We start from the raw sequence: 14,665 nt of genomic DNA, 5'->3' as shown, positions 1-14,665 counted from the left end.
GGGGTGACAAACTGTTCTAAAATTATGATGATGGCTGTATAACTCTATGTAAATATACGATAACCATGATATATAATAACCATTTAACTGTATAGTATGTGAATTATATCTTAATAAAGCTGGCCAGTAAGTGAATTGTATGATAAGTAACATATCTCAATTAAGCTGTTAAAAAAAAAAAAAAAAAAAGGCGGTCTGAAGACAGAAGGCACTGGAGGCACAGAGAGTAGGAAACCTTAATAATGGTCTAAAAATGGAGGAAATAGTAGTGAGAATAAAAAAGGAATGAAAACATTAAAAAAAATTTCTATCAACTGAGTATACGGAGAAAGGAAGGACATATTTATATATCACATTTCTACCTTAAGAAATTAGTTTTCTTTTTCTACAGCAGCTCCTTAGCATCTCAGACATATAGAATCACAACTTTTAACAGTTCTAGAATTATTAGGCAATATTCATGTTCCCTACAATCTGGACTTTGTTTTTAAGCAATCTGATTCATTTACACATCCAAATGCATTTACTGAATGGCCACTGTGTTAAAAGTACAATATCAGAATTAGTTAAGAACTATCCAAGGTGTAAGTACGTACATGTGTGCATGTATGTGAATGTGTTTACTGAGGTTGCCAGGCTTAAAGTGTAGTACATAGAAATGATTATGGGTTCTTTTGAAAACAACAGTAATGACAATAAGAGCAACGGCTCACATGTATTGAACACTTTCTGTGCCAAAAACTTCATATTCATTATTGCACTTAATCCTCAAAACACCTAGTAAAAGTATGTGCTATTACCCTCATTGCAGAATGAATAAAGTTGAGATTTGGACACATAAGTTTTCCCTTAAAATATTTTAAAAGAATTATTTTGTACTTATGTAAGGAGAATCCATGTGTATGTAACAGATCTAGTTGCAGACTAAATGACTTAAATATTAATTCCTATGTATGAAAAATTAAGTAATCTGTTTTAGCAAAACAGAAAAAAAGTTCACAAAACTGAGTTTATATAACTGCATGAATTTATAAAATGTTGTATGAAAAGCTATAGTGAAAATACTTTGCAAAATTCAAGCCTAGTAAACAGTTAATATTAAGGTAAAATACTAATTCATCATATACATTAAAATCTCAGTTGAAAGATAAATAAAATATTTAATAATGGAAAAAATCATTAACTTTTTACATACTCTCAAAATATTAAGATTTATACTACTTTCCCTTGAGTGCTTATGCTTTCTCAGAAGCAACCAAAACTGGTAAATGGATCACTTTTAGTAAGCAACAAAACTATTTGATTTTTCAAATAAAAACTAGAAATATCCATGAAACACAATCATGTGCTCTCTCCCAAATTATTAGAACAATGCCAAAAACATGCATCAAATCATACATACATAAGCAGTAACCACTCATAATAATAGAAAACCCAATAACAAAAGGAGGGAAAGGCCTGCATGCCGTCAAAAGCATCCTTTCTATTTTTCCTGAAAATTCATATGCATTTTTTGGCATCCAGCAGTCCCTCAGGAGAACATTTCCTCTTGTACTTCTTCCTTCCCTACCTAGACAACCCCAATTCTCTCACAGATTAAAAAAAAAAAAAAATTGTTTAGAATAAATGATACCACACTAATAAAAGTTAAAATAACTAGAACTACTGAGCAAGAAAAACATTTGAGGGGAATAATAAACACAGTTCTATGCACGTGCATACACAACTCCCCACCCCCACCCCACCCAATCCCAAACGTCAAAATTGATATATAATACACAGATGAACTTCTAGGCTCACTGGAAAAGAAGAAAAAAGGGTTTAAAAATATATGTATTCTCAAAATGTATTTTGAAGCCAGGAAAACAGAGGCTTAATCTTTTAAGGAGTTGTACTCAGCACACAGAATATCAAAAAGAAACTAACCATCCCTTCTGAATTATTTCGTAGTCTCAAAATTTAACATTTGAGACAAGTTTTCAACTGCCTTTAGACCTCTTCTGCAACCAGGCTCTTGTTTAATACAAAATAGGATGTCAGTTGATCAATATCCATTTGGCTTAAATTCATAAGTCCACAACCTCCCTTAAGTGGTAGAACAAACAGGTACAAAGCCTGAAAATTTATTGTTTCTTTTTAAACTCCAAATGATATTTGCAGATGCCAAAAGGCATTTTGAAATCACTCACCCTTACTTCAGTAAAAATGAAAAAGGGGGATGGGAGGAGGGAGAATCTCATGAGGCCTTGTATGTCAAGTTTTTGCCCAGAGCTAATTTTCATAGCTGTGTTATAAAACCCTGAAAATGGAGGTTTATAATGGAAATGCTGACAGACCCTTAACTATAGCAGCATGAATGGATATAATTAAAGAAAAGCTTTTGGCTACACCTAACTCCACAAATGAAAGCTGCCATTTTTATATTAACCTCAAATAACAGCAAGTGAGAACCAGAAATGGGATTCCAGAAAGGTAATGTGAAATGTTAAAGATGACTGCTAAAAACTGCTTGACATTCGAAGTTTTAAACATGGAGGCATTTAGTTAACATAACCAAGTCAGTATTTTCATAATGCTACTTAATCAGCAATAAAGAATGCTCTGGTGAGCCATCAGCTCCAGTTAGCAGAAAGTGGCATATGAAGTTATTATTTCTTAACAGCCTAGAGGGAGCCGCTTCTCCCTTTAATCAGTGATCTTCGTTCCTTCCTACCTATAATTTCTCTGTCATACAGTTATAAAACTATTACCCAGTTCAACATACACACTCACACATCCTGCACACACATTTATGCAAGGACTGGTACCTTATTCCCACCTGAATTTGAAAACAGAAGAGATTGCTAAGGTAAAGTATTTCATTCTTTTTCTTGTCAGGGATGCAGCCAGGAATAAATATCATCAATCTATGTAACCCATCTTCCTTATCTAAAGCAAAATTCAAAGATTTTAGCTCTGTTCTTAAAAGGGGGGCGGGGAGCCTATGCTTTAGTTTTTATCAACTATCAAAACATTTTTGAACCGTTTAATAATATTAAAAGTAATACTAATATTATAGCATACCTAGGAGGCTCCTATGAAAAGATCCTCAGAGAAGTTTCAGATTTTGGATTAAGAAAGTAGGAACAAACACATCTCTATGATCAAATATCTAAAGGACTTTTTCTTGTGTTTTCCCTCTCTGCCTCCCTTTCTTCTTTCTTTTTAAGTTAACAATCCTGAATGATCTCTGGGGTTCTTTCCCCAAAGATCCGAAACTAAAAGCCTGTCCATCTTCAGGGTATCTGCCTTGGAAGCTCTAAAACTGATGAAATAAAACAAAACCATCCAAGTCACGGTCCCTCTTATTATATACTTTAATCAGTCTCACTGAAGAACTGTGTGCAAATTACAATGCAAACTTCAGAAAATTAAAAGATGGTAGTACCTACATGATGACAGCTTTAATGAAGATTCCCCACACTACTGCACTTTTTTTTTTTAATATTTATTTTGAGAGAAAATGTGAGTGGGGGAGGGGCAAAGAGAGAGGGAGGGAGAGAATCTCAACCAGGCTCTGCATTGTCAGCATAGGACCCAATCCTACAAATTGTAAGATCATGACCTGAACCGAAATCAAGAATCAGACACTGAACTGACTGAGCCGCCCAGGAGCTGCATGCTCCACTCACTGTTACTCAAACACATTGACCTCATTCTTCTCTCTGCTAAAAATGCTCTACAATTATGGCAACGGAAGTGATATATGATTACACAGTCACTTACAGCAACTGTTTTTAATCATAGTTGAGCATTATAAAACAAAACTAAAAGTAGGTATGTGTGCAAGGAATTAAATGTTATCAACATAAATATATTTGTGTCTTTTTCATAGGACTACCTACAGATCAACGGCCTTGGTTTAGATGATAGCAGACTACAAACCCAAAGGAGATCTAGTTAAAAGAAACTTATAATATAAATGTACACTTGCTTTCACCTTATATAATCAATAATCTTCAACATGCACCCTTGATTCCTACCTTTGTACTTGACTAGTAATGCCCATGATTACCAGAGATGCATTACAGTTTATAAGATACTTGCAAGCAGAATTTTCCCAACATTTTGAAACAGTTTTGGCTTTAACACTAAAGGATTTTTACTAAATTGAATTTAAAGAGCAAAAATTTGTTTTTATTATAAGAAATGAAATTTAGATGGAATAATGTTGATAATAAATCAAAGATAAATTACTGCAAATAGGGGCGTCTGGGTGGCTCAGTCTGTTAGGTGTCTGACTTCAGCTCAGGTCACGTTCTCATGGTTCATGGTTCGAGTCCCACGTCGGGCTCTGTGCTGACAGCTCAGAGCCTGGGCCTGCTTCAGATTCTTTGTCTCCCTCTCTCTGGCCCTCCCCCACTCACACTCTGTCTCACTCTCTCAAAAATAAATAAACATTAAGAAAAATTTTTAATTACTGCAAATAAAACATGATTTACTTGTCTACACACCTCTTTGTGATCATTTTTTCCATCTGAGGACACATTTAAAAAATATGTAACTTGTAAAAACATAAAAACAAACTGAACAAAAAGCACTATCCCCCTTTTTTTTAGTAGCAAAAATAACAGCTAAAAGCACTCATAAATATATATGAATAGGTTTACAGTTTGCAAATCATTTAACTCCTTATGATTTATAAATATATATATAATGGTTTGGTTAGTTTCTGTTTAGTTATTTGTAAACTTTAACAACGGTAATGTAAGAAGGTAGCTGTGATTGGTTAGAGTCTGAGTGGTGATACTGAAACCTATTTTAGTAAGTCACAAAAAGTCCATGTTTCCATTTCTTCATCTATAAACAGGCAGGACAAGGTTGGCAAAGAAATAAATGAGTACAGTATTTGTATACTGTATGTCTTTCAAGAATACAACAATTATTCTTGTGTTTCTAATTATCATTTTTAAAGAATAACCAAAAAAGTCCTAGGTAGGAGCTTAAAGACAAAAAGAAGTTAGTGAACAAAAAAGAAATAAAGAAGAAATTTCTTACTTTCTTACTTTTATTTACATTTTTAAAGCCTCTCCAACTTTTGAAATTAGTCCCATTCTCCTATTACCAAGTTTCCATTAACATTTTTACAAACTTCTGCATTTAATTTCTTATCTGAGAATGCATATTTTCTAAATATACTCCATATGCTAATCTAAAAATGAGAAAGGAGGCTTTCTCATATACTATTAGGGAGTGTAAAAGTTGGCACAAGTTTTTTTTTGTTTTGTTTTTTTTTTGGGGGGGTAGAAAATCTGGTATCATCTATCTACATTTAAATGCACATAGACCAATTCATTTTTAGAAATTAATCTATTCTTCCACAAATACACAGAGAAGGCACATATAAAGATGTTAAATAAAACTGTTTAAAATAACAAAGTGGTAAACAATATAAATTGACATTATTATGGTATTCGTTAAACAAAGTTTGGTACAACCATATAATGAAACACTTAAGTAGCCATTAAAAAGAATTAGATGGGTATCCATCTACTAACATGGAAAGCTGCCAAAGAAATATTAAGTGAAAGGCGAAAGATTTATTCGATCTGAAGAAAAAAAAAAGAAATATTAAGTGAAAAAAGGCAGGTGCAGAACAAAGATCATCTGTTTTGTGTTTTTAGCCTATAAATGAGAAGAAAAAAATCTGGAAGATTCTATGAGAAACGATTTTACTTCTGTGGAGTAAAACGAAAGCAGTATTTAAGTGGATCTGAAAACATTGTTTTATATGGGTGATTGGTGTTATCAACAGAAAAATCTTATTTTAATCTCAGAATAAATTGTTTTACCTGAAAATATTTCATGCAGTTGAGGTTAGAACTCTGCAGCAAAATAATTTAAAGAAGCTTACCTTTTTTTTTAATGGTACAGGGTGGTCAAACTCTTCTTAAGGGCACAAAATGCAAATGTTTCAGTAGAAGCCACCCTAGATTTGAGCTCATGATCTTGTTTAGACTATCTGAAACATTCCTTTGGATAATACTATTCCTTTAGCAAAGGTAAAAAGGGAAGGAGGGGCAAAGAAGCAGTTCAGGGACTGCACCAGAGCTGCTCGGAGTTTAGTTTTATGTGTTAGCACATAAACTTTCTTTTTAAAGAATTACTGTTCAAAGTAACAGTTTGGAAACTACTTATGCCAACATAGCAGTAAAACCACTCTTCTCTCTCCATTTGGATTTCATGAGTGTATCGAAAGGAAAATTTTAATATAGAATCAACATAGGTGATGACATAAAATAAATCAATAAATCAGAGTATTTACTGGAAAACGTACCTGATTCTGGCCAGAACAGCTTGTAGAAAGCTCAACACGATCCTAAGTTCAGATTCTTGACAAGCTCGCAGAAGCATACTGAATCCATCATTAAGCAGTTTTTCATGGGAAGGATGCAAGCAATGGCTAGTCTCAAACACTTCCTGAACACCATCAATATAGATGGAAAGAAGGGTCCAGAGAGTCTGTCTTTGTCCCATTTCATCATTCTTAGATACCAAGAATTCTTTTGCTTTCTCTCGAAAAGCACCTGAAAATTTCTCAGCCAAAACACCAATGTCCAGATTTTTCTGGATATACATCAAGAGGAAGGCCACTTGACCCTTCCAAATGAGAGGAGATGTTATAAAGGAAGGCTTGAGGAAATTCAGGAGGCCTAACACATGACCTGCTACATCTTCCACTTCTGCAACAGCTGCTAAGAGTAGAAAAAGGATGAAAAAGTTCTGAAGACCAACTTCAGTTAGTTCTTCCATTCTTTTTTGATGGAATTTAGAATATATTCTGCAAAACAAAACAAAAAAAATTACCTTAAAATTTTTCAAATAACAGCTTTTAAAATAACCTTTTAAAATAACAGCTCACTCAATACTCATGACAATCTCATTACTGTAAATTTAGCTAATTCTTCATTATAATGTTGCCATTGTCACTTTTTCTACTTTGAAAATACTCACAGAATACTCATACCTTCAAATTTCTCAGTGAAGCAGCAATCATCTATGAGTGAATTAAAAGGATTCAGTGGTCTTCCCCAAAGGACCGTATAAGTTCTTTTCATATAGTACATGGCTTTTCCTGTTATTTTAGTACTCTTAATCACCTTTCTTTTTTAATTTTTATTGACAAATAAGAAAGAATATATATCCCCCTTTTTTAAAGTTTATTTATTTTGGGAGAGGGAGAGGGAGAGGGAGGGAGGGAGGGAGAGAGAAAATCCCAGGCAGGCTCCATACTATGAATGTACTGCCTGACACGGGCTCAAATCTACGAACCATGAGATCATGACCTGAGCTGAAACCAAGAGATGGACACGTAACTGACTGAGCCACCCAGACACCCCAAATATATACTTCTTTAAGTACAATTTGATGTGCTTTAAAGAAATCTTAATGGGGCAATTTTAAAACAATTTTCCTTAAACTCTTTCTCCCTGTACCCCTCACAAAGACCTGCTCTTGCCAGAATTATACCTAAGACAATTCAACGTGCTGGAAAAATTATTTTTACTTATCGATAAAGTAAAATGGTTAGTGTTTAAATGTGCAAGACTCCCCATTTAAAAATCTCTTGTGTTAATATAATTTACTAGTTGAAGTAAAGGATTACTTCATCAATTAAGGGATTAGGATAGGAACAATAGAACTGTTACTGAATAAATTCCAAATATTTGTTTTAAATAAAAGTTCTGAGTATTATGTCTTCCATAAAATGATTTAAGATTCAAAGATAAACTGGCAAACAGAAAAAAAAAAACTACTGTTTGAGCCACATAATTTTTGGAGGTTTAACAAAGAAGTTACCATTAAAAAAAAAGTATACACTAAAAAAATTCTACTGTATCACCATCATCTTGCAAGTCATATGTGGGAATCAAACAGGAATTTCATTCAGTGGTTCCTGACAAATCCCTACCTAGAACATGAAGGAATTCTTACTCTGCAAGAGCTCCCATTATATAAGCTGAGCAAGTGGTGGGGGGCAGTATATTTTACAAAGAGGGCTAGAAAAAGGGATAACAGATAAAGAAAGTAGATCAAGGGAAGACAATAAAAATTCATATCTATTTAACAAGCAAAATTCTCAAAAACAAAAACCAGATAAATATGACCGAAAGTTTATTTTACCACACCAGAAATGAAAACTGGGCATTCTTCTCAAATGAGAACATTTGAGTTATTTGGTTCTATCTTCTGGTTAGTTTTCATTCAAGGAAGCAGGACTAATGGGACTGAATTCAAAGAATGCAGAGTTTTACAGACTGACTCTATTACCTGCCAGTGTATGATTTGGAAAGGTTTTCTATTTCTGTAATTTTGAATAAAATTTATGCACTGAATTATATAATAACGTTACAATTAATTTTGGCAAAAGAAACAACAGTTCTCTAATATATTTAATGTATGGAATTTCAATCTTTAGGACAGATGAGATAAACCAAAATTCTCCCCAAGTTCTAGATACTAGGTTTGTTCCTTACTATAGTAAATTGGCAGGATCAAAAGGCTGCATGTTTTGTTGTCCTGTATACACTAGGGAATACATTTTAAATGTATAAGCCATAAAGACTTCTAAGCACAAGTTAACTTAAAAAATACAAACAGTAAGTAACACTTCTTCAGAGTGAACGTTCATGACAAAGAAATATATGGCACATACCTTCCTTTGACTTGTTTCCAAGGATGAGGGCCATTGTTCTTCATTGCTTTCTTAACAACTTTTGCCAAAATGCAAAGGAAAATGGTGTAACTACTGCTGGATTTATACAGGCCATTATCTTGTTTATCACAACAGCAAGTCTTCACCATTTCTAGCATAGACAAGGGTGACTTAATAATATGTGTGAGGCCTTTCAAAGGAAGCCAAGAGATGCTAAAAGAACTATTCTAAAAGCAAAAAAGAAAAAAAGAAAAGAATGTAAGTATTAAATCCAAGTAAACAAAAATGGAAATCCCAATTAGCTCACTAAAAGTTTGACTTGCCTTGATCACATAAATTACAAACAGTACTACACATCCTGCCAAAATAAAAATTCCACAAAAGCAGAGACACCAAGGGCTGTTCAAATTCCTAAAACATCTCCAATATGTCTTTTTAACAGTTGGTCTGTCCAAATTAGGAAACATACAAGATCCATCCATTGCATTTGGTTGCTTTGCTTCTTTAATCTCTTATGTAAGTTTCCCAGAGTTTATGTCATACCATTTATTTTTGTATTAGGTCATTTATTGTGTAGAATTTTCTCCAATCTGGATTTAGCTGCTAGTATCTCCCTAGTCTCATGTAATGTACTCTTTTATCCCCTATTTGTTCTGAAAATCGGTAGCTGTATCTAGAGGATTGATCAGATTCATGCAGGTTGAGTTTTTTGATAAGAATATTCCATTGGTAGTACTGGGCACTTCATGTTGCAATTAGGAAAAGAGACACATTAAATTGTGTCATTCCTTTTGTGACGTTAAGATTAAGGGTCTTATCAACCTGATCTGTTAATCTGAGTGATCCCCAAGATTCTCACTGAACAATTTTAGCAGCCATTAATGATCACTGCCCAGAAGCCTTACTTCATCAGATGTACAAAATAGTGATTTTCTAATTCTATCCTTACTTCTTAATTAGCTTATTAGAAATTTGGTTATTCTTAAATATAGTTTATATTCTCATTTATAGTTTTCAGAATAATGAGGGTTTGGTTTTTTTTAATTAATGTTTATTTATTCTTGAGAGAGAGAGAGCGCGCGCGCAAGTGAGTGCATAAGTGGGGGAGGGGCAGAGAGGAAGAGAGACACAGAATCCAAAGCAGGCTTCAGGCTCTGAGCTGTCAGCACAGAGCCCGATGCAGGGCTCAAACTGGCAAGCTGTGAGATCATGACCTGAGCCGAAGTCAGATGCTTAACCAACTGAGCCACCCAGGCGCCCCTGTATTTGATAAGTTTCAATCCACAGCAATCATTATTCTTTCTTATGCTCAAATTTACCCAGCATTGGAGCAATGGGACCTCCTTTTGACATGACTCCATCTTACTTTGATATTTCCTAGCTTTCAGATATGACAAGACACTGTGGACTCATACAGATGTTGTCTCAGAACTAGAATGGGTCATTTTTCCAATCAGCCTGAAATTATGCTTCAGAGAAAGGTGTTTTTCTTATTTTTAATAAGCTCCATTATGTATAAACCCAAACTAGTAATTTACTTGTAAACCTCCCATTTCCATTTTCTATCTCGTTTGAAGGGTTCACTATTTACTCAGGAACTCAAATACTCCAAATCTTCTCTTTTTTCCACACATAACAGGTAACTAAATCCTATAAACTTACCTTTATAATTTTTATTTTTCAAACATATCCTCTCCTTTCTAAATCCATTGCCCCTATTTTACTCACTCACTGCATTATTAGCATTTATTATTACATTGCACTATTAATATAACAATTTATTTATAGCATTTTCAGAAAACTCTCTCACACACGTACCCAATATGTCACATCCTTGGTTTTCTATGTCTCTGGAATAAATCATAACTCAACCTGCACATTATCTTCAACCCTACATAATCTAGTCACTGACTACCCTATGTTCCTTATCTGCTGTTTCTTCCCATAGTCATATCAGACCTATCCAAAACTATTTAACACGGTAGGAAAAGACCAAGTTTTTTATGTGTTCATACATTTGTTCATTATGTTCCTTTCACCTGAACACTCCATTTCTTCTATGCCTGGAAAATTCTACTCATTCTCCAGTTAAAAAATTACAACCTCATAAAGCCTTTCACAAGTCTATACACTGGGTCAGATACTCTGTCCTTGGACATTCCACAGTACTGTAACTTCCTCCCCACAATGTCCACTAACCTATAAGCAACTCAAATGCCAAGACTATGTCTTATTCAGAATAGCATTAACTGTTCAATGTATTGCTAGTAATCAGTAACTGTTAGAAAACATTTATAAATGAGGATTAAAAAGAAATATCTTTCTGGTGCAATTTTGGTTCCTTTGCTTACTCTCACTCTTTAGAGAAAAGAGACAAAATGTTCCATTCCCTTATGTCAATGCTCTATAAACAATGCTTATGAAAGGTAAAACAATATTTTTGAGCTACTCTAATCTACTTGGAAAAATTAATTTTTTAAGAAAAATCTGTAACTTTTCATAATTAAACCATAAAAATATTCCTCAAATATGTACAAATTCTTCAAATTCCTGGAACACATTCATATTTTATTTACTCACCAGGTTCTTACTATAATATTCCCATAGAATGGTGACAATTACAATGTTTGGCTCCCAGAAATCACAAAGCGTCAAACAACAGTGCAGATGCATTCGTAATTGTTCTTCTGGTATACCATCCTAAAAAATAAAATGGAATTGTGGGAAAGTAAATGGGCTCTGGTAACATGAATATTATTGCTTGATATGCACTGGATAACCTGCTTTTATTTATTTATTTATCTATTTATTTATTTTTTACTGTTTATTTTTGAGAGAGAGACAGAGCATGAGTGGCAGAGGGGCAGAGAGAGAGGGAGACAGATTCTGAAGGAGGCTCCAGGCTCTGAGCTGTCAGCACAGAGTCCAATGAGGGGCTTGAACCCACGAACAGTGAGATCATGACCTGAGCAGAAGTCAGACACTCAACTGACTGAGCTACCCACGCACCCCTGGATAACCTGCTTTTAAAAAGAATATGAATACATATCACCAAATCATACCCACTCTCATCTTCAGACCAGAGGTCTAAATCAGGATAGGCTATACTTCTAAAAATTTGCTTTATGTATTCAGATAATAGAAATTACATAACTCAAAGTGACTTTTAACACAATTATTTAAAAATTAAAGGTGTTTGTGATGGAGTGATTATAATAAGGGGGTATAGATAATCTGAATTGCTTAAGGAGGAAAGTTTGGACATGGAGGAAGACAGAAAATGGAAAAGATCCAATAGTCGTGAGCAGAATGAAAATGAAAAGAAAAATGAAAAAATGTAAAGCATAACCCTGGAAAATGGGTGAAATAAGTAAAAGAATCTCTGCTTAGATGTGAGGATATTAAGAAACTTACAGGACAGGGCGATTACATGCATTAATGTTGGGGTTGCTAATAAAAGTAACATACAGGTATAAAAAAAGTGATCTTAGTGCTAAAACATTCAAAGAATAAAGGGAACCAAACATGAGCAGATTTTTTTGGTAAGGCATTAACTCTTAATTAGTAATCCTTTAGAATACACTCAAGCTTCAAGTCCTCCAGGAAACTTACTAACTTCCATACTAACAGTGACCCTTCTTTATGCTCCACAACCTCCTATGCACACCTGCATCATAGCACTTACCTTCTTAAATTTACGTTTGTCTGCTTTCAAGTGTCTGTGAACTCTCTGAGAATTAGGATAATTTCCCCCGGGTCTAGCACACTGCCTGGTTTGCCAAACAAACTCCATAAATATTTCATGAATAAAACTGAGATCTAGGTTCTTGTGCCTCTTTTTACCAAGTAGCTGTATGGCTTAGGGAAAGAAACTTAGCTTCTCTAATAGACAACTAAGCTCATTTAAACAAAGAAGGGAAGTTTCTGTCCATCACTAATATTCTTTTGATTTTATTATGAAAATATTAAGCAAGACCTAGGCTCATTCCTGTGGCATACTACTCAGATAAATTAAAGCATACTAAATTCAATATACTTCAAGGATTTATGACTGCAAAACCAATTATAAATACCATTCTATGCCTCTTTCCAAAAACAGAAGGGAAAAGAAATGAACATTTAATGCACACTGGATTTGATCAAGATTGCTCTTGGTGACCAGACCAAGATTTGAATAAAATTTGTGAAGCCAGAACCCATGTTCTTTACACTGTGCCCAACCAAGAAGAAATTAAATATGGTGTATTCTGAGAGATTTTTTTTTATTTTTTTTTAAAAGAATGGAGATAAATTTCCCTTCTTTTCCCTGCTAGTGGCTACAGATTATAATGAAAAAGAAAATACCATTTTCTCCAGTTTTGGCAGGATTGGGTAATCAGTCAGTTGAGTAGGACTTAAAAATTTTGTTTAGCTTATAATTAATTACAGCTAGTATTTGTTATAAAATTCATTTTCATTTCCTGTATATTCATTTGTTTTGAGCTATTTTCCCTTAGTTTAAAAAAATTTTTTTTTAATGTTTATTTATTTTTGAGAGAAACAAGAGATGAGGGAGGGGCAGAGAGAGAGGCAGACAGATTCTGAAGCAGGCTCCAGGCTCTGAGGTGTCAGCACAGAACCCAACACAGGGCTCGAACCCACGGATCATGAGATCATGACCTGAAGTCGGTTAAGGGATGCTTAACCTGAGCCACCCAGGCACTCCTCCCATAGTTTTTTCTTAAAAATTCCCTTCAAAAATGTGTGTGTGCACATCAGCTGAATTAAGAAGAAAGGATTTGCCTAACTTCAAGTCCAGATAATCAAAGAGATATAAATACAAAATAGGAGAAAAGAGCAAAGAGATATCTTAGCTCAAATTCATAACGAGAAAACAGAAGATGAAATACAGTGAAGAGTACTGGAAAACTCTTGTGTATATTAATTTCTTCCTACCTTACATTTTCCATCACACACTTACTGGAAAGGAAAAAAAAAAGAAAACACAAACAAAAATATGGAAATTTGAGATGCTTTCCACAAGTATCATCAAAATAGATCTAGAAACCAAAAACGATTAAACACATAGCAGCAAAAAAGTTTTAAAATAGAAATAATGGCAAAAATAGTTTTATTCAGAATCCAACCAAGTCAAATGCTTTGAGAGAGCACACTGTGAATAAAACATGTAAGAAGACTCAAATCCCAGCTTTGCCACTTCTTAGTTACCTATATGAACATGGACAAACTCCTTAACCTTATCAGGCCCTGCCATAAACATTAAGTGGAAGAATGTACATTAAGTGCTAAGTACAGTGCTTGCATAGGGATGGCTGTCACTGTGTTGTCTGCAAGAGAGATATATTTTTTTAGGCCAAACTATGATCAAATAATAAATGCAACAGGATCTCAGTATCATACCTTACGCTGATATATTTCATTTCTGTGAGTGCTAAGGTCGAACTCTACCTAAACCAAGAGGTTTGAATAATTACATCTAAATCCATGCCCTCTGAATAAAGAGTTTTAAACAAACCAGGTCTTTGGGCCTCTTTTCTACACAGGCTTACACCTGCCTGTTTGAATCCCAGAGGCTATGCTACTCAGCTTCTGCATTTTTCACAAGACCTATGGATGCTCTGTAGGTCTCTTCTCTGTTGTGTGAGTATGTATAAACTATTCAATGAGAAGGCTACCCCAGAATATTCCATAGTGTCTGCTTTTGATCTCCTGATTCCATAGTGCCTGCTTTAGTCCTTTTATTTTTTATAACTTTTTTTTTTTAATTTTTTTTTTTTCAACGTTTATTTATTTTTGGGACAGAGAGAGACAGAGCATGAACGGGGGAGGGGCAGAGAGAGAGGGAGACACAGAATCGGAAACAGGCTCCAGGCTCCGAGCCATCAGCCCAGAGCCTGACGCGGGGCTCGAACTCACAGACCGCGAGATCGTGACCTGGCTGAAGTCGGACGCTTAACCGACTGCGCCACC

The 14,665-nt window shown here is 34.5% G+C and overlaps 1 protein-coding gene across 1 annotated transcript in view; it reads right to left on the bottom strand.

Moving 5' to 3' along the window:
* MMS22L (MMS22 like, DNA repair protein) overlaps nucleotides 1-14,665 on the bottom strand; it is a 127,850-nt gene that overhangs the window by 78,051 nt on the left and 35,134 nt on the right. The window contains exons 12-14 of the mRNA XM_047102609.1: nucleotides 11,276-11,395; nucleotides 8,696-8,922; nucleotides 6,317-6,820 (exon numbers count right to left, since the gene is read on the bottom strand). Of these exons, the coding sequence (XP_046958565.1) occupies nucleotides 6,317-6,820; nucleotides 8,696-8,922; nucleotides 11,276-11,395 (851 nt within the window). The remainder of the gene's footprint in view (nucleotides 1-6,316; nucleotides 6,821-8,695; nucleotides 8,923-11,275; nucleotides 11,396-14,665) is intronic.

Source organism: Lynx rufus, unplaced genomic scaffold, assembly GCF_022079265.1.
Source record: "Lynx rufus isolate CCGP_SWC_20201006 ecotype Redwood Valley unplaced genomic scaffold, mLynRuf1.p SCAF_6, whole genome shotgun sequence".
Taxonomy (NCBI): domain Eukaryota; kingdom Metazoa; phylum Chordata; class Mammalia; order Carnivora; family Felidae; genus Lynx; species Lynx rufus.
The sequence above is the reverse complement of the archived record's forward strand: the minus strand, read 5'-3'. Positions and strand labels throughout refer to the sequence as shown.